The sequence below is a fragment of the Venturia canescens genome, chromosome 4 (assembly GCF_019457755.1).
Source record: "Venturia canescens isolate UGA chromosome 4, ASM1945775v1, whole genome shotgun sequence".
Taxonomy (NCBI): Eukaryota; Metazoa; Arthropoda; class Insecta; order Hymenoptera; family Ichneumonidae; genus Venturia; species Venturia canescens.
The window spans coordinates 20,996,573-21,017,477 of record NC_057424.1 but is presented as its reverse complement, the minus strand read 5'-3'; the positions used below and the strand labels follow the sequence as shown (position 1 = coordinate 21,017,477).

The 20,905-nt window shown below is 43.1% G+C and overlaps 1 protein-coding gene across 9 annotated transcripts in view; it reads left to right on the top strand.

Annotated features, from left to right (window-relative positions):
• The window catches only part of LOC122408710 (rap guanine nucleotide exchange factor 2-like), a 138,620-nt gene that overhangs the window by 99,585 nt on the left and 18,130 nt on the right, over positions 1 to 20,905 (top strand). For 8 of the 9 annotated variants that reach the window (XM_043415677.1, XM_043415681.1, XM_043415676.1 and 5 more), the window contains one exon: positions 14,435 to 14,524. In XM_043415677.1, coding sequence (XP_043271612.1) covers positions 14,435 to 14,524 — 90 coding nt within the window. Of the gene's footprint in view, positions 1 to 14,434; positions 14,525 to 18,735; positions 19,371 to 20,905 lie in introns of those variants that run through there. The other variant, XM_043415683.1, reaches the window with a different exon arrangement.

Here is a 20,905-nt window from a genome sequence, read left to right as displayed (position 1 = left end):
AAAGGCCCGGGCACGTGACGACAAGTATTCGAATCCTTCACTGCACGAGAATCCACGCATAGATGAGAGACGGAAGGAAAAAAAGTGGCAGAAATTTTGCTCGTGAACTAAATTGGCAAACCGTCCTGCTGGGAACAAAAAATTCAGTGAACTCTTGTGTTCTCCAAAGCGAACAAATCATTTCGCATCTTTGAAGAAGAGCTCGTAACGCTGTCGCGTCTCGTCAGCACAATATTGGTCTCCATTCTGTGATTGCTTTCTTCCAACGAATTAGCCACGAGAATAAAGGCCACCCAGAAACTTTCAGTAATTTTATAAATGGATTTATTCCCAGCATTGGGAAACCGATGTTTCTCCACTATTTTCTCAATTTCAACTCATTATTTAAATCCGAGTCATTGTGCCTCGAAATCAATAAACGTAATATTCGTCACGGATCCCTTGCACGATAATTATTGATCTTGAAATAGAAGTAAAAAGCATAATGATTCCACCCGATTTCTCCAAATAATTTTCCTCGATAATTCGTACTTTATTCAGTCACAGTCGATTTATCCAGTTCGCGAGCACAGCTCCGAATGAGCACCTCGTTTCGAGGTATTTGACGGTTTTTTATTCTACTACTCTTTTGCCCGTCTCTTGGCAACCGCACGCACAATACTGTTATAGAGTGTACGACGACGGAGGGGGGAAGCTTTGTGCGAATGAAAGAACATCAAAGGATGGAAAATCAGCTCGAGGTGGAGTTCATTCATCGTATGCATATGCGTAACGTAACTTCCGACTCTGGGTACAATATAGGAACAGAAAGGGTAGAGGGGGGATTGAGAGAGCACGTTCCAAGACATCCCACTTCCGGTGTGTAATGCGGTGTTAATTCACTCTTCGGGTGCGTTATTCTCGTGTTTGTAACTGCGCTTCTTCACCTTGCAATGCAAAACCATTTTTCCTTCTGCCTTTTCATTTCGTTGGACCGTGCCTTTTTCTTTGATTTCGCATTCTGCACACGCCCCCTTCGTATTTTTAATTCCCTTTTCTATTGTTCGTCCTCCTTTTGTTTTCGCACGAGCTCGCGCAGTCGAATCTCTGTCGTCTCTCCTTCTTTGAATTTGTTCCTATCATCTGGAAGTTTTCCTCGAATACACAGGATTTCCGGATGACCAATATTTATACACCGGCGCCCGTCCTATATTTACAATTATTCTCAGAGCGCACTCTGCCCTGAAACACCAAGTCGGATGTCCGATTCGCGAGGATGACGCGTCACCAAAAAATATAACATTGCCGCGCTCAATTTGCGGAGTTATTAAGTGCGCAGCGGGTTTCTCGAAATTACTGGGAGTTTGGCGACGTCAGCTGCAGCTGTGGAGGCCTTTTGAATTACAATATCGCTGTGCGATCTCATTACAACAATGACACTTGCGTGAAAATTATTCAACTCTGTACGACGAATGCAATTCTGACGTTCGCAGAATATTGAAGTCCGAGAACGGCGATCAATCCACCTGCAAATGATTGAGATATATTTCTTTAGAATTTCGTAATTCGACCGAACGGATTGAATGATTTTTCCACTTCCTCAATTGGCCTATTTGGATAGAGGAGGTTTATTACACGCTTTGTATACGCATAAAACCTCTCATTTTCACATCTGTACAAATCCTGTCGATTAAACGACCTACACCTCGGGACTTGCGTCATCGTTTTGAGTGTACTGCACCTGTTATTTCGCTGACGATTGATGAGAGCGTCTCTCTATGCGAGCTCGGGAGCGTGCCCTTGTCGTCTATTCATTTATGCCTTTTTCTCTCCCCTCCTCCCCCCTCTTGATTCACTTTCTCTCGTACGTACGTATAAAAATTTTATTTATGCCGTGACCTGATTCTTATTACCATTGTTATCGGTGTTACAATCATTATTGTTGGGAATATTGTTAAATATGGCTTTTATCGATAATCCGTGATGAAATAGTTTTCTGATTTCATCTTTGGAGTGATTATCCGAATTGTCACATTTCCTCGTTCCCAGACAGTCACATATTCTCATAAACTATTTATTTAAAATTGAAATTTCATGATTTTCATATTTTCTCGTCAAATTCTACTCTGCAATGAATCAATGGGATATTGAATATCTTCGTATTCGATTACTTCGAAAGAACACAGTAATGGCTTGAATGCTTAAAAAGGATTCGTATCCGTGATCCCGTATCAAAAGGCAAAGACTATGATTTTTATTCCATCGAAACAACTTTTGTATCGTCACGATAGATTTTTTTATTACATTTATTATTATTCATTCTCTCACTATAATAGTAACGGGAACATCAATCCTGAGCGAGATTTCAGGGTACATAATTACCACGGTCCAAGCTACATCCAATTTGTTTTCATTTCTCCCCCCCCCCCCCCCAATTTTTTTTACTCTCGACAAGCTGCACTTGAGCAATCATCTGCGCCGGAGGCGAGACTCGTGCTCAATCTTTTACATCTTTTTCTCCCTTTCTATTGCTCGCGTCATCCCTCGTGCACCTGTTACTCCACATCCAATCAAAACCCACGCTCCAGTGCAGTTTGTGCTGCAACTTGAATTGGCTCTCTTGCTCTTAAAAATTCGTTTTGATGCTGTAAAGATCGCTTTGAGCGGCGATATTATCTTCGGAGTTAATGCACGCACGTTAAAAAAGTTTATTCGATATTTATAACGACGATCCAAAGCCGACGCGGCGATTCGACCACCTCTCGAGTATCAAAGGATTTATAAATAAATCGCGAAACAATAAGTTTCTCGATTCCTCAGCGCTGGGCCCTCGCAGTAACTTCGGTACGAAATTTTTTCTCTCTTTATTATTATTCATTTTGCTTCCTCGTAGAGGAAGCTGTGTGACGATGAACATTTTTTTTTTTTCAGTTTTCAATGCCAGTGGGCTCAAAATGTCCAAAAACATCAAAAAATCATATCTAGAAAAAATATCCGGATGTGTGTGCGTGCGTGCGCGCGTGTGTGTGTTGTAGCATTGCAAAATTCAAACGCTTATAACTCGAAAACGATTTGAGACACAGGGCTACCGTTTTGCATAGATTTTAATCTGAACAAGCTCTTCATTCTCCGATAATTTTGTCAGAATTTGAAAAAAAACGAATCCTACGACGTTTTGAAATTTTTAAAAAAAGAGTGTCGACGCTCTAACTTCCGAAAATTTGAAGATTTATTGCTAATTTTTTTTTTATGAATAGATTATCATAACAGGAAGGTTGGTATTGAATTTGGGAAATATCGGTTGAGCGGTTTAAATTTTATGATTTTCGGAATTTTACGAAAATATGAGTTTTTCGAAAAATCCGCTTTAATTTTTGAAAATTAATTTGGAAAAGTTAAAAGTCGATGAACAAGTTAAAATTTTATTTAAAAAAAATTGAAAGTAACAAATTGCTTTCTCGAGCTTTTAGAACAATGTTGAAAGCTTCCTCCGCATGGGGAAGCCAAAATGAAAAATATAGCACCTCATAGAGTAAGCTTTGAGCATCGTGCATCTTGGTCATCTTGAGGAAGCAATTTGCAAATTTCAATTTCCAGCATTCTTTCATATCCCTCGCTATACTTCATTGAAATTATTCGTAAAATGATTTGCGAATCTCTCGAAATGATTGCACTCAATATTATCCAGATCCGTGGGCATAAATCGCGATCGAATATTACAAAAGTCCTATGGAGCCTCATTGACACGTGCAAATGCATAATGAATATAGTCACGCAGTCCATTATCGTAATTCAGTTGCATCGGGACAAGTGTGGGCGCTTGCGAGCGCATATGCGCGCCAGTTAATGCAACAATAATTGAAGTACGGTGTCGAGTGCTTCCTCGAGTGTGTGTGGCTGTAACATACGTTGACGTGCTATCCTACGAATCCACGTATGCGTGCATCGACGTATAAAAATCTGTACGTGTGTGCGTACGTCCGGACGAAGCGATGGATTGTTATTTCGTGCGTCCGAGGACGAGGCAGTCTTCAACTTGCTCTTCTCTCGAGTGTTTCGTCCCTTCGAGGCTTCAATTCCCACAGCCGAATCCCTGGAACGCGGAGTTTGTACAGGCCTCGAGTAGCAGAATGTTCTTTCAACTCGATCATTATTTCCCCAGAAATCACGAAATTAACAAACCGCGAATGTCAACTCCGTTTTATCAGAATTCCCGAGCAGAATCATGATTTTTCATCGAGACTCAGATCTAAAATGAATAAAACAAGAAGCGAATGAATTTCCTCGAGTTTTTCACATGCCTACGGTCCCATTGTGCACATCCGATGTTCACGCTGCTGTGCATTCGTGTCGCTTTGATCTCCCGCACACACGGGCTCCCTTCTCCACCGATACCTCAGTGTACGTTTGCCAACGAAACAGCAGCTCAATCGGTGTAACCGAACAAGTTAACTCGGCGGCGAGCGTCACGACTTTTTGTCCCCGAGAACCAAGTTCCCATATATTTTGTTTATTCCTACCACAAAGAGCGATCGCGCCGGTTGCTAAATGCGGGGGCGAGCCCGTGGGCGAGCTCGCGATCGAGCCTGTAACCTGCACACGCAAAATTGACTTGAAAACGTAGCGACATACGCACACGCGCGAAGAGCACGCGGTACGGACGATGTATCGCGAGTGCGTTCGCGTCAGACGCGCGGTTACGTTTCACGTCGCTTTTGTGTTTTTACAACCGTACCAGCACGCGTCACACACGCACGTTCACACGCGCCCTCGCTAAACTCGACTTTCCATTCATGACTCCGTGGCACACACGATTCCTCTCTTACAACGAGAGTGCGAACACACGCGCACTCCGTATCGTCTTCAAAACAGAACGCATTTATTATGTCGTATCACAGAGATTTCATGCCAAATCGAGCGATGTTTCAATGTCCCGCTCGTGAGGTTACGGTCCATTTATACATTTTCGTCTCATTCACGCACGATTCCAAAAGCAGCCGTTCGCATTCGTCCTACTCAGATTCCGTTTTCACTTCACCAACTTCGTAACGATCCGCGAGTGCGATCGACCGTCGAGGGATGATGGACGCTTTTGGTTCCAGCGTTAATTGACGGCTCCGGAAAAGCGTGCAGGATTCGTTTTTTTCGTGGAAGAAGAAATTGCATGATTCTACGTCTATAGTTTTTCCTGTCGATTTCATTCCTTTCATTCGCGGTTTCTCAACAAAGTTTTCTCACACTTTTAACATTTTCATTTACCAAGTAAAAAGAATTTTATCTATTTACAGATCGACTAATCGTTGCACAGCCGAGAGCATTGAAGCTTCAATGAAGTATACAAACATCCGCGTGCCTTTGATACGGCTAGAGGCAGAGGCGTTTTCAAACCTGCGTTTTATCACTCGTTCCTCTGTATCTGCACTCGCACCATTCTGGCATTGTGCTCTTTTCACTTTTCAGTTTCCATTGTTCCATACTCGAGCACGACATTGTACAAGGATGCCAAGTATTTTTATGCTTTCAATATAAATAATAAATCCTTATTCAAACAATGTTATTCATTTATTTTCTGCGCGCTTCGTCGAGAGTTTTTATTTCTTGGCTTTTCTGAGCACAGTTGGGAGTCCGCACAAGTTCGTCACCTTGATGGAAGCCCTCAATAAAGATTGTGAAATGGAACGCTAGTTGAACCGCTGAGCGGATAGTCCCGAGCATTTTATCTAAACTTATTTCACTCAATTGCGAAGAACGCCCAGCATTTATTGTTCTGAGAAATTCCGTCCGTTATCAAGGCTTCGAGGCATCCGGAAAGTGTTGCTTCGTCAACGAAATACGGCAAAAAAATGGCGGGGGCGAAGAAAAACCAAGTTCGAGGGTCTTAATCCCTGGCTAATTGCTGATCTCGCTCGTATCTGTCGAGCGAAAGCGAGGAGCTTTAAAAAGCACAACCGAGATGCTAAATTTGAGGTTCCCAAAAGCGTGTGTACCTGGGCGTACGGACCCTCAATTTTCTCGGGCACATCGCTGCAACATTTGAGGGCTTAGGCGATGGAACGTTTAGTTTTGAGTCTCGAATTCGTCACGTACTTTCTCGGAAGGTCCTCTCCTGCTGGTCGTGTTTTCCCTTTCTTAATATATATATATCTATGTATAATACTGCATGAAATATGTAAGCGAGAACTTTCGGTCGTTAAGCTATTAAATAAGAATGCCGAGCCGAGACGAGCAGCGTTGAACACGACCTATAAATTCAAACAACAAATATCGCGCAATAAAAAATAATCATAACAATATATCGAAAATGATAATACTGCAGAGACTCGAATGGCGAACGATTATTGTAGAAATATGCCCGTCCGTGCGATATTGTACGACACACGCCGACCTTTCCTCTCATGACGCATAAACTCGCGGCGAAGATCCTCTCTTTTGCTCCCTTCCTTTTTTATTCTTCCCTCTTTTTTCTTCCTCGCGTTTCTTATTTTCATCGTTCTCGATCGCGAGTGAGAAGCAAAATAAAACCAGTCTATATGTATATCCGCATGGGTTACGTTTTTTTCGTGTCTTGACGCCAATGAGACGGAGGAGAAGAAGCCACCCCAGGAGGTACCAAAAATAAAGTAGACGTCGCGCCCGAGTGCTCTACCTCGCGTCTTTACAAGCGTTTCTTATGGAAGGGCTCGTTCATTTTTCGCCTGGCATGCGCTTTTTTACTGCTCGACCAAAAATCGCGCTGTCATTGAACTTGAAAAATTCATCGGTTCATTTTTCCCTGTCAATAAAAACATTTCTTTCTCTGCTTCATATTTCCCGTGATACTTTGCCGTTGCGTAGCGACGCAGTAGTTTTCTGCGTCTGTACTAAAATACAGAGAAAATCAAAATACAAATGACGATGAAGAAAAAGGCGTTGCATCGAGAAATCTGGAGAACGGTTTGAGCAACGGAAATTTGAGAGGAAGAAATTACTTGAGTGCGGTACGCAGCAGAAGATCTTCGCGGCTTGTGAGACACGCTAATCCCGAAGAATCTAAACTCGATCGTGGTGTCCTCTCGCAGAGATAGCTCGAGGCTATGAATGGGAGATGCCGGGCATTGGTGCGGGGGGTTGGAATGAAAATGAAATAAGACAAGGAGGTGAGAGAAATTGGAGGTCGTGGGCGGAGGAAGGGGACCGAAGGAAAATAGGAAGAAACTAGTGCATAGGAAGACAAACAAACGAAAGCGAAAGCGTGGAAGGGAGGCAAGGAACGTAAATATACTTTTGACAGAGGGAGCGTGTGCCGACGAAAGGGCAAGTTCAAAATTCGAATTCCGAAAGGGTTGAAGAAACGAGGGGGTGATAATATGACGACCTAATAATAGAGGTGAATTTAAAAACTGTTTTCGCTATTCTGAATCCATTTTTTGCGGTGATACAGACGAGAAATCGGCGCTTGAGAAATTTCACTGAATCTCCAGAGTTAAAATATGCGATGGCTGCGTCCCACGGAAGAAGATGAAGACGGTACGAGTGAGAGACAAAGAAAATTTGTTTCTTCGCGATATTCTTCGTCGCTCGAGGGCTGGGAGAGAAATTTTTAGCTCCTCGCTCTCTCCCTTTCTCTTTTCTTTCTCCCGGTCATGATTCTCGGACTGTACGAGTTTTGATCTGTAACACACCATCCGTGAGTCTGCTCAAAGGATTAAATGCACGAGACGGGAGTCTTGTTCCTCTCGCCAGTCTCTCGCTGTCTTCCTCTCCCGTAATGGCTCGCTTCTCCTGCTGTGGAATGCCTCTCTCGCTTCATATCTTTCTTCGCTCTTCCAACGGACGTTGTCTACGTTCCTAACACACGCAAACTCGCAGGGAGGACGGAACGAAGAAAGGGGCAACTCATTTGCAACAAAGTTCTTAAATTTCGGCAGTTTCCTTTGGAGCACGAATTCTTTCGTGCTGCCATTCGTAAACATTTTTCACTCCATCTTTATCATTCATTCAAAATTTTATTTGTCACAAATTCATTGATTTATCGAATTCTTTCATAAAGATATTTTCATACGAGCTCCAGCGTTATTTGCTCCGAAGATATTTTGAATATTCCACAAAAATTCATACGAAACATCGAAAATTGACTCTGCCGTAACTCTGACAGATGCCAAACCGGAAATTCGATCCGGTTTCCATCGTCGATCCCCACTGCAGATCGAAAATGATTGAACGTTGAAGCGTTGAATCGAAAAATAAAGTGACTACGGTGCATTGAATAACTGGAAGACGCTTAGGGATGCGCACAGTGGATTACTGTCAAGCGGAGCGTTTTAGAGAATCCGGGAGTCCAGAAACTCTCGCGTCAAACCGACACGCAGTCAACACGTGTGGGCCCCTCATTCATTCCATCTCTCGCTCTCTCTCTTTCCCTCTTCGAGTCGTCTTTTTGGTCATGTGACCTTTCTTCTCTCCCCCGCTCTCCCGACAGAGGCTCAACACGTAAAATACATGTGCAGCGAACTACACCACAGAGAGGCGCACTAACGGACGCACACACTCGCGCTTGTTTTATCCTCGGAAACACGAAGAAACATCGCGGGTACACCGCGCGACAGTGCATGCTGGATTGCCGCCGGCTCGAGTCCGCGTTTATCGTCGCGCGTCTTTTCTAACATCGAATATTTCGAGTGCTTTTTAAAGCGCCGCAAACAGAGCGAAATTCGCCTCTAATTATATCCGAGAAGAACTCTCGTTGACCCTCGAGGATTGGAGAATCAAATGCTTCCTTCAATTTCCAATGAAATATTCTCGTGTTCATCGAGCACGGGGCTATTTTTTCGATCGGAAGATTCTACGTGAACGTTCCGGGATCGTGATCTCACTATTCTACGCGCAATAGTGGAAAAATTTCGCATCATTTTGTTTTCACCAAGTGACTGTCGCAAAATGCGTTTATGTAGCGCATGTTTTTTGTATAACGATACGAGTGTGGTGTGCGCGCGGTTAGCTCGACAGCGCGCGTTTCTCGGTTGACCGAATTCCACGCAGGAACTCGGGATACCCGACGAAGAAACGTATTCTCGTGATAAATCGAAGGATCGTTTTATTTCTCCTCTCAAATTTCACGTTTTCGTGCTTCGTGACCGTTTCGATATCGAGCTTGAATGATAAAACCTGTAAACCATGAATATGCATTACAGACGCGAGACGGTCGTGCCGTTTCAGGCACGATAAAATAGCCTCGAATGACCGAAATTTCGAGCTCTATTTGCGGAATAAAAAAGATTCAAAAACGCCAAGAGATCATTGAAACAAACGAGTGGAAACGAATAATCGGATCAGCATGTTGAAATACGCCACGCCTCAGGAAAACACAGGAAGACAGCCCCGATCCCGAGTAATTATGAGAAAAAAACGCGGCCGCTCGGGTTCGAGAAGTTGGCCCGGAACACCCGCTCTTTCCGTCGTATCGGCCGAGGTAACAAAAAACAATAATAATTACTCACGAAAACGTTCAGTCGTAAAAGTTCGAACGAGCCTCGAACTAAATCGTTCTTCAAAGATTTTCGGCTAGTTTTCGATCGATTTCGAGCGTTTAGTCGTCAACATTTCATTCGATCATTATTCTAGAAATGAATAGTAAAACGATCCAGAAATTTTTCTACCCTCAATATGTTACGTCACTGTCAAAGATTATATGAATGCCGTCAATAATAATTCCTCTCGCGCTCTGATTATTGCCGAGGATAAATAAAAATGGTAAAGTTTGATTGATTATTAGTTAAATCACGTCCGGGTTGATGTCAGATCGAACGTTGGTGTCAGTCACAGGCGAGTTTCTTTTGTTTTTATTTGTCTACGCGCGTGGAATTTCCGCGTTCCGTTTCTCTCGCGCGACACACAGATATGTAATCGTATGTGTTACACACGATGTGCGCGCGCGCGTTTAGTGAAAATCGCATTATCGATGGCAGAGCGGGAGTGAGAGCGAGAAAGAGGAGATAATTCGATCAGAGTCACACGGAGCATTGCTCGATGTCCGTTAACTCTCTCGATCCTGGCACGACGGTGGGGCGTTGTATTCGGGTCGCTGTCGCCGCTGTGGTCTGGTCTGAGTCAACTGAGAGCACACAACATTATATACCGAAAGTTTCGCACGATGCGATGCTCGATCGTGCGAAACTCTCTATTGACACTTAAAAAGAAAGAAAGATAAAAAAACGCAGGCAATCCGAGAGTTAGGAGGAGCGGTAATTGAATTTTGGAGAAATCGAGTTAAAGCAATCAAATTTATCGCGAGTCCCCGCTCGCGATCGCGCTTCTTTCTAACAGCAAACCTAATGAATGTAGCCAAATGTTACGTGCACGATCTACGATGATAGAGAAAATCGCCGTACCGAAATCCACTCAAGTATTTTTTTTTCTTATATCGATTCTTCTCGATAATTTCATTCTCTTGAAAAGTTCGGAACACTTAAAAAATCATTACAAGCCGAAAGTATCGGGGGAACATCGAAAGCAATAAATTTGAGACAAAAACGATTTTTTAAATTTCGACGAGTTCTCCTACTTTGATGATCCTTCGAGCCAAACCGTTTTGTTTGTCGTTGTCCAATAAAAATGTCCAAAGTACGCGATGTTGATCGATGTTTCTTTCGTACTGCCTCCTGCTCCGTCGTTTAACGCCAACAGACTTACGGGGTGGAAAGGAGAAATAATAAAATCGAGAGTGCTCAGCACTCTTTGTTGCACGTGACGAGGGAATAATGTCAAGTTCAGTATGTCACGTATCCTCGCCTCCGTACGAGTATATCTATATACACATTTTTTTATGTACTAGAATATTATAATTCGGACACTCGGATAATCGCTTAAGTTATTCCATTCACAAATTTTCAATGCTTCTCCAGGTTATAAACGGGGCTCAAATCGTATTCCATTGTCATTTTTAGGGCTTCATTATATATTTAGATAAACTAGTTTGACGGAAGATTTCAAAAGGGGAACAACATTTGCGAGGAGGGAGCAGCGGAATAACGTGAACGAGGATTCGCACAAGTGAGGGGCCCGGTCTGACCGGAGCGAGAATTCAAAAGCTCCGCAAATCATGAATTAATATGAAATCTACTATTTTATGGTTGCAAAATGAACTCGTATATTTTGGTTTTTAATAATTGTTATTACGTCGTAACGAGATGTTGAATCGTTTCGATTTCATGAGTGCATCAAGTCGGTAAACTCGGAGCCTGAATCGGTTTCTAAATCATTGCCAGAGTTACTGATACAGCGAAATTCCACACGAGAAAACATGCACTCGATTCTTCACTCATGTTATTTTTATTATTATTATTATTATTATTGTTGTGAGAATCTTCAGTCCGAGTTGTTTATCGTGCAGGTGACTGTCCTGGACGAGTTGCACATTTCTGCATTCTTGTTGCATCACGTGTATGAGTTTTCAGTTTCTGCTTATTTGTCTCGTGAAACGATGTTTTTGTGCGTCGCTATAAATTTCGAGTTTCGTGTTTCTTCTTCGCACTTGTATTGGATTTCGAATTTTTTCTTATATACACGTTTCGATGTGCTTCCCATTACCCGCTTTCTTGTGGTATTTTTTTGATCTCTCAAGGGGAATTCACAGTTAGAGATAAAACGTCAAAACGGTGGTCTATTAATTCACGAAGGAAGCCACCCTCCCGTCGATCGAACCTTCCGCTCTGCGAACCCTCGATTATTGATGAATTCCGTGGTCGAAATGTACGCACGGGAGTATAGTAATAATCCCACCTTTTCTCCTTGTCCCCAGAGGGTGAACTTTTCTCACGAAATTACTTCGAAAGGTTACGAAAAATTGGAGGCGTTTCGACGGGATCGATGCTTTCGAGACCCAGACAAATAAATTGACGCTTCGACGTTCCATCCTTCGCTTCGCGCCTCGTTTTCATTCGATGGGGTGCCCCTCGCGTATATTTGACCTGAAAAATCTCTCGTATCGTGAACGTGACACTCGGCATCAAAACATTTACCAAACAGCGGTTAACCCGAGCCCCGGATGACGTGACTCCACTTGCCTATCGTGCGTTTTAAGCTTCAATCCTGATAAATATTCGATATAAGTGCCGAGGCTATCAGAAATTAACATACTTTAAGTATTACAAATGAATCTTCGAGAGTTCTGTGAATAATCTGGGCTTAGAAGCTCGACCGGAGCGGAAACGATGAAGACGGAAAGGCTTCGTTTTCCGATCACATTTCCTGAAAATTCTTCTCCGAACGCAATGCAAAAAACAAATTTCTGAAAGGTATTCAGATGATTTGGGTACGATTTTTCGTGGATCTCAATGAAATATTTTCACAGTTTTCTCGCCTGTATTCTCCCGGGTAAAATTAGTCAGAATTAATGGGATGAGTTCGGTGTTCGAAAACGCTCTTGTCATCGAATTCCGTTCGCTCGAATTGTTGGCGAACTATGGGAATTTGAAATTGAGCGATTTTTCTGATTTTTCACATTTTTCTCCGAACTTTTAAAACCTTTCGACTGCGGTGCTCAATCGATCATGAGTTTGATCCGCGTGTACGCTTCCTGCTCAGAGGGGTTCACGGCCCTGAAAAAGTGTCCGGTTTTGGGGAGTTGGTTCGTGCGGCGAACTCAGGGAAAAACCGGCCTTTCGGAGCTAGCTTTTCGTCGAAAAGAACAAACAAGTTGTTCCAATTGGTACCAACGTCGCGTCATCCGGTCACCCGACACTGCAATACTTCCAGCGTGTTTTTCAACTCGCGATAACTAGCGACGTCAATTTTCTCGCTTATATTTCGGAGCGAAGGTATATCCAGGGGGCATCGAACAAAATGGCTTTGCTGCGCGGACGTGTTTCTTGGCACAAGGGAGAAAAATAATCGTCGAGTCGCGGGTAAACATGAAAATTCGGAGGAAACATTGAGCGACTCATTCCAGCGCTTATTTCAAAGTGTGTCTCTCAATGCGCGAGCGGGCAGAGAGGAGACACTGTGAATATCTACCGGAAGTCCGGCCTACAGAGTTCCGGTGCGAGACTCACATTTGCCTCGTTGAAGCTCTCGTTCTCTTGCTCTCTCTTGCTTCCCTTTAATCTCCTGTGACCATTATCTGTTCTCTCGTCTCTCTTGTGCTCTCGCTCCTTCCGATCGCGTTTGAGCGAGCTTCTCTAACACTGACAAAGCACCCGTTTCTTTTTTGCCCTCGATTTAGAAAGAGTCAGAATCTTCGGTTTCTCTTCTCTCTTTCTCGTTCGTCTCGAGGAGAAGATCGGGCTCTCCAGCACGCTCTCAAGTTCCTTGACAAGGCGCGCCACTGTCTTTGGGGAAGCTTAGAAAGTCACACACAGCTCGATACCGATAGGAGGAGGAAAATATTAACGCAGCTGAAAGTCTATGAGAATGAGTCGTTGCACCGAGCGCGCACACGAGCTTGTTCCAACTCGGACAGAGTACGGGAGAGAAAGAGAGAGAGAGAGGGAACAAACACTCGCGCAAACGTGCTGGAGGCTTTCTGACGATTACGTAGCTTCGTATACGTGTACAAACAGAGCCGCGGTTACCTCATGGTAGTTGTTCATCGAGAAAGTCGAGAGTCGAAGATGATGCACTCGGGATTTTCTACCCGCACGCTCTGCAGCATCTCTCCAATCCACTTGCCTCGCGCAGCCAACGCACAGTCGCCTGATTCCCGACTTTTACAACGACCATAAAAAAATGGCGATTCAAAAGCCTCGCGAATGAGCGGCAGCGGACAACAGAATTCAGTTTTATACGTTTTCCTTTTGTTTCGGAAATGAGTCATTTTTTCTTCGCGATCGAGCATTTTTTCACGATTTTCAAACCCGTCTCGGTATTTCAATGAACGAAACTATTTTTCAACCTCAACGAGCCGAGAGACGACGTTCCGCCAGCAAGAATCTGTGATAACGAAAGCACCGCTATCTCCGTGTTACTCGTTTTTGTCGTTGAAAAATCGAGAACTCGTATACCCTCTTATCGATTGATTCATTGGAGCTGCGTACCAACGAGAGGATACTTCCTCGTCAACGACAAATTTACACTATTTCAGTGGCAATAACTCACTTGATAAGATTCGTCTCAACTTATCAATGAATCGCGGGACGATAACCACCGAAAATGAATTCCGAATGAAAACATCGTAATTTAGAAAATCGAAAATTGCTTGAGAATGAGCGAGTACGAAGAGTGTGAGCGTGTTTGTATTATTCAATTGGGACTTTAATATTCTCCGAGTTTTCTCGTTGAACGATTATACTAGAAAACTGTAATACCTTAGACGAGATGTTTTCTGGTAAGGTTGCATGGCGGAATGTCATCGAGGTGGAAAATTTGATAGAAAATGATGAGGCGCAGCAACTTGAGGCTCAAGTTTGTTCGCCGGATCATAATAAACAAGCAAATATATATTCGTCGGAGTAAATTCGAATGAATTTTCGTCTCGTTTCAGATCGGCTATCCAGAACTTCACAGGATGCATCGGCCTCCGCACCCCGATTTCATCACGGACCGTCAGGTCAACCGGGTCTTCGACGACACGGTAAATATTGATTTACGATGTTCAATCATGTTTGTATAGCTGCGTATGTGTCTATGGATGTAATGACACAAAATGCATTTATGTCGGTCTCACTTTACGGAAAGATTGAAATTTTCAAGTGGAAACGAATGTGCTCGAGTCGCTGGTCTCTCCGCGGGCTTTCCCGAAACCGTCAACGTCCATGATGATCCGAAACTCCTGGCCAAGTCCCCCGCAGGTTTCCCCCATTTTTAACGCCCCTTTTTCGGCACACGACTCATTCTATTTTCGTTATGTCATTTTTTCTATTCCTATCTATCGCTCTCCCTCCTTCCACGTCATTCTCAGTTGCGCGCGTGAATGACGTAGAAGCTCGCGCAGTGTGCGTATGACGCGAATGCGATCAGCTATTTATTTCATCGAGTCACGGCACAGCACAGTTTTTCCCCACTATCGCTCTCTCCTTATCGCGAATAGCTCTGCTTAGTACAGGTACGAGCGTTGATATTCTGTTCGAATATCTCAACAGCTCGGCAAGCTGTCAACTTTTAATTACTGTCGTCCTCTCCGGAACAGTTGAACGCACACGTATGCACTCCTTCGCAAATTTCGTATGACGCGCATCGCCTGATACTCCGATTCACGTAATAGCAATCAACCGACACACACTGTTAAAAAAATTTTTTTCAAACAAGTAACTTTTTTTTAATGCAAATAAATGAATTACTTGTATATTATCTAGTAATTCATTATTGTTTCCATGTAAATATGTTTTTGACATAAATTTAATATTTTTATGAAAACAAATATAAATTTCTTAAAAATAATGGACCGTTAATAGACGAGATTGCACGTTCACTACAAACAATGCGTCAATTTAATTCGGCTGACTAAATAAAAATTTCGACAGAGCTTTCGAATTTTTGCAGCCAAAGTATGTTTTGTTCGAAATGAAAAAAATGGACAATCTTAATTTAGAAAGTAATTTCTTTCTTCTTCCTGGAATACAAATTTTTTCGATTAAAGTTTTTTATTTTTATACCGAAGAGTAATGTGATTGCTGGAATAAAAGTCAATTACTTGTTTCAAGTACGTTGCGTGTTTCCAATGGAAAATATTGCATATTTCTCATGAGTAATTTCCATGTATGTCATCAAAATAAAATATTGCCACCAAAAATATTATTTATTTACCACGAAAATATATTATTTGCTATTGGCAGCAATTCTGTATTTAATTTAAATAACGGTATTTAGTTTCAAGAACCTTTATTATAACGACTAATCAATAACTGCCAAAAAAATGATTTATTGGACGTAAAATATTTTTTTATCCAACCCAAATGAAAATATTTTAGTAGCCAATGAATTTCCCTCAAATAATTTGAATTACTTGGAAAAAGAATTTTTTTTTAACAGTGCACCCACTCGCTACGAAGCGTTTGAGGCAAGGCGCGAGTCGAAGAAACATTCGTTTTTTCCGACCCTCGGCATTGTCAATATTTTTCGTACCGTCATCTTGAAATTATTTCGCTTCGAGTACTCTTTCAACTCGTTTTTTCAAATTTATTGTTAAAAAATAGGATCCCGAAGAGAAAAATCGTCCGGAAAGTATAAGCGCGCGTGGGATTTCAGACGTTCGCGAACTTCTTGTCTCGCCAATTATCTTCTGCTCGAATCCAGTTATATGTCGCATCAGACTCGACCGTGATTGTATCGATTATTGAGACATTCGGTTCAACGAACAACAAAGTGTTTACTGGGTTCTCCGTTCCGGAGTTGATTCTTTCGACGCTGTGATAAGAATGGGTACAGTTGACCCAGTGACCCCCGTTACCCCGCTGCTCGAAAAAACCTCCCGTATCGCGGGCTCAGTGGTATTTAAAAGCGACCGTAGTACGCGTGACGTGCTCGCGTCTACGTAATATCAAGCGAGTCGAATCCTCTCTCTTTCTCTCGCTCACCGTCGCCCGGACTGCATGTCAATAACTAAGTACGCCTTTCTGGGGCTTCGTACAAATGAACGCGAACGCCACACGGAGGATGAAAAAACGAAAGAAAACTGGGAAATAGAAAAACAAGGCGAATTTAAAATAAGGAAAAAATTCAACGAAACTGCCAATAATGCACAAAAGAGATCCGCACGCGTGGCGTGTCTACTCGCTTTGCATATCAACCACTCTCGTGCAGGACAATGCACACGCCGAGAAAAAAAACGTCGTTTCATCTGATAAAATTGAAAGGTATTCTTTCCTCTATTATTCTATGCTGAACCCGTGACGGTTTTATGATTAGACACATTTACTGTTTACGACCAGTTTCCCCATTGTATAATAATATTATCTGTCAATTTTCAACATTTTCGTTCTTGACGCCGCATTATCAAATCTTTGTAACGCTTTTCTTCGTAAAACAATCAATTCGCGAGGCTCGTTTCATCGAATTTGCTCGCACTTATTGCTGCGTTGAGTGCAAACATTTTCGACAACGTCGAAATTCCACGCGTAATCACGGCGTCGAGAATCGAGGATTTTTGGACGGCAGAAAGATTTGAGTACAAAAGGGAAAGTCCCGGAGGGCAGGAGGGGCGGGACGCGAGCAAGGAAAATAGAGGAAGCTAAAGGAGAAAAGAGAAAGAGCCGATGGAATAATGACGAGAAGATGCTGAGGACGGTGTAACGGGTCGCGTGTAAATCATGACACTCCGAGCCCGGCGACTGGCCTCGCGTTCGAGCCAACACAGCAGAATGAAGCCTGTATAGAGAAATTGTCCCAGCAATCCTCCTTTTTCTCGCCCATCTTTTACGGTGACGAATCCAATAGAGACTTCAGTGTTGCAGCCTCTAAACAGGGCGGTCTCATTGTCAACGCTCGTGGAAGCGTGCTACGCGATAACCTCAAGTTTCCCGATCGTTCGACAGCTACTCGTGGCAATGCTATAAATTTTATGCTCCTACCGTTTTACTTCGTGCTGACAGAAAAAGCGAAGAAACCCTTGTAAAAAGCACCTTTACGACGTATCGATTTGGCCAGCGTTCAGCCTCTTTCACCTCCGGCCACTATTTCGGTTGTCTCGATCTCGTAGAAGTGTACGGAAAAAGACAAAATTCTTACTCGATTCTACAATTATCCATTTCCCATCGGAACGACGCTAAGAAAACTTGCATCGAAATAAAACCTTAATAAATTGTCCTCTTATCACTTACTCAGTTATTACACTTCGATACACTACCGTTTGTCATTATTCAAGTAACCGTATGTTTCAATGTCAATCGACAAGGGGAGCTAATGCGGATGATAAAACTTATTCGGTCTCCGAAATCTCGGTAAAAGTGCCTGTAAAATTCTCCTAAAATGCCGAAATGAACAAATCAAGGAAAAAAGATTGAACGGATTGTTTCTTTAAATTTGTAATAAAGGAGGCAGTGAAAAAAAGGCCTCGTTGCTAATGAAAACGTTTGTAAACATTGGCCCCTCTAACAGAGGCGACGATCGTAAAAGTATCGTAAAAATGACAAAATATGAAACACGTGTTTGAAAGTAGTATCTGAGATTGAGCTCCTCCCAAATGCTCTCGTCTCGTACGGGCAAAAGAAGACGGGATAAAAAAGAATGCTTGCAACGGTGCAGTGATCTGTGAGGAAGCGAGCTACAGGTGGGAGCCCCTCGTAAGAGCCACCCTATCAGGGGAACGAGTGTGACGCTCCTGACGAACGGCGGGGTTGGGTCACGTGAGCTGGAGGCGCGCCCCCTCCCCCTTCCTTGGTCGTTCGCCGTTCGTCACAGCGTTGTTTGCTAGGCGCAGGAGGTCGTGGAACGGAGAGTACTCGAGGCGTCGAGAGACCCGGTGAAAATCATGCCTAGAATGTGGCTGGAACTTGGCTTTGGTGGGGATGGATATAAAGGAGAGAGAAGAGGAAAGCTCCTCTCTCTTGTCCCCTTGCTCCCCCGCCCCTGTACCTTTATGTTAAAACGCCGCTAGAGAACGGACGGTGTGTTGCCCCTTTGAGCTTGTTTCGTGCTCGGGAGAAACCGCTAGACTCGTGTTGACGGCCCTGGAGGCAAGACGAAGAGGAGAGGAGAGAAAGAGAGAGCAGCTGCGTCTGGATAAGCGAAACCGAGGGAACGAGAGAGAGAAACGTAGACGAATGGTGGCGCCGTCAAGTGGCAAAAACGATAACCACCAAAACTCACTGTATGTGTGTAAAACTTACTTTATTTTCTCACCGCGCGCAGCCCACCAGTTTACGTTCACGCGGCGGATACGCGGCATTGTAAAAGTCCCGATGTCGATGCATCAGGCAGCCAAGTTTTTGTTGTTATTATACACACGTATTGGCGGAGAAACATACGAGTGAATTGGAGCGAGTCGAAAGGATTAATTGTGCTTGGGATAAAATGCGTTAAAAACGACATACGCGACGTTCAAATATATATGAATATATGTACAGATGTCCATCAATATATCTATGTATATACAAATAATATACATACACACATACGTGAGAATCTAAAATATCGATGTGCGCGTCTAGTGCGCGTGTGTCGAATGAGAATTAGTGCCTCCGGCAGTGCCCACATCGTGAAAAGTGCATTTTGGGATAATCAAAAAAAGCAGAGGGGAATATGCGAGGCGAAAAAATGAGAGCCATTGGGCTCATGGCTCCGCAGCCTAAACTGTAAGGGGGGGGTAGGATCGGGAGACGGTCGTGCGCGCCAAAGAGAAAATAAGAAAAACGTGCAAAAGGAATAAGCCGAGCGATTACTGTAAACGTGCTTTTTTTTATTTATTTTTGTTTTTCCTTCTCATTTTCGAGTGCACCGGCAGCGACATTGAGAGAGGGATGGACGCCTTCGGCATGTACCAAGTGAGTAGCTCGCCTGGGCTCGAGTCTCTCCAACTCTCTTTCTCATTTCACCTCTCTCCCTCTCGATCTTTCGACATCTCGCTCTCTCTCGCGGACGCCAGGCGCGGAAATCTCGTGCTCAAAATGGCCTTGGCTCACGGCGCGCTCCTTTCTCGGTGTACATCTATATGCGTATACATACACACAGAAAATTTACTTCTCCTGCCTCGTACGAACAGGCAAACTACACTGCGCTCAACTCACCTGAATTCTCTCATACTTATAAATACATATACATCCATACACACGTGCATGTTTAGAATATACACTCGTAAATTTGTTCGTACGTGCTGGTAGTTTTCCCAGCACACGTCTCTTTTTTTTCCTCAACTTTTTTGCTCTAAAACCCTTCACAGTGATAGAGTGTTGCAAGAGAGATCGTTGCACTGTAATATTAAGTATGGACGATTACGAGACGAGGTATTTTCTAAGTGCTCTCTTACTCTCTCTTGTTGCGCTCCCTCGCTCCGTAGATAACGATGACAGGAAGATGTTTTGTTTGGAGTTCAAATATATGGGAAGTATGTGTGCGTGCGCGTCTGCCTGTGTGCGGAACGAGCTAAAAGCTCCGTTTGTCGCGTGAGTGCGAGCGAGCAGCGAGTTCGTCAATCTTTTTCTTTCGGTCTCCCTTCCACTGTCACTTCTTCGAGTGATGTCATATCGCCCGTTATAACCTAACCTCAAACGCGAATGCACCTCTCGCATCCACTATCACGCCCATTCTTGGTATTTTTCAATCAACCTTGCCGGATTCATTCTACTTTCATGGACAGTTGTACTTTATTCTCGTTTAAGTGACAATTTTCATATCTATTTTGTTGGAGAATTTTTGACGTTCTCATGACCAACTCTTATCGTTCGGAAGTTGGCAAGGGAAAAACGAGCGAATGGCTCGATGCTCGATCTTCACGATTCTTCCAGACACCTACAGTGGCTCCCTCTGGTTTTACCGTTTTTTCATTATTTTGTACGAAAGTACGATGTTCAAATTTCCGTTGTTGGATAAGAATAAATTGTTCGTTTTATTTTTTTCGATGGGAAAATTTCGTTACGCTCGTGGATTTGATTTGTCTCGTGGTGACTGTCAAAAATTGTGATGTCAAACAAAACGTTTTTATGCGTCATCGTAGTGACATTTTTCAACTTTTTTTTAATCGAATAATGTTGCTCGAATAAGTCAAATAATCGACGAAAGCGTCGATCAATTGCCAAATTCTTTCAACGCCCGTGCAAAAAAACGCGAATTTCTCACCGTCCTCATTAAGCATATTTTTTTGGCAGGATTCGCAGTTCTTATTCCTCGATTTATAAAATTCACCATGAAATGAGTCATCCTTGTATTCGCTCGTTTTAGCAACCACGTGGGCGGAAATATTTATTTTTGACTCTCGAAAAATCGCTACACGGAAATCAGCGATTTGATTCGTGGAATAAAGGAAAAAAATATACGAAAAGTTGTTCACGGGCCATTCAAATGTGCGCTCTCATTAATGATG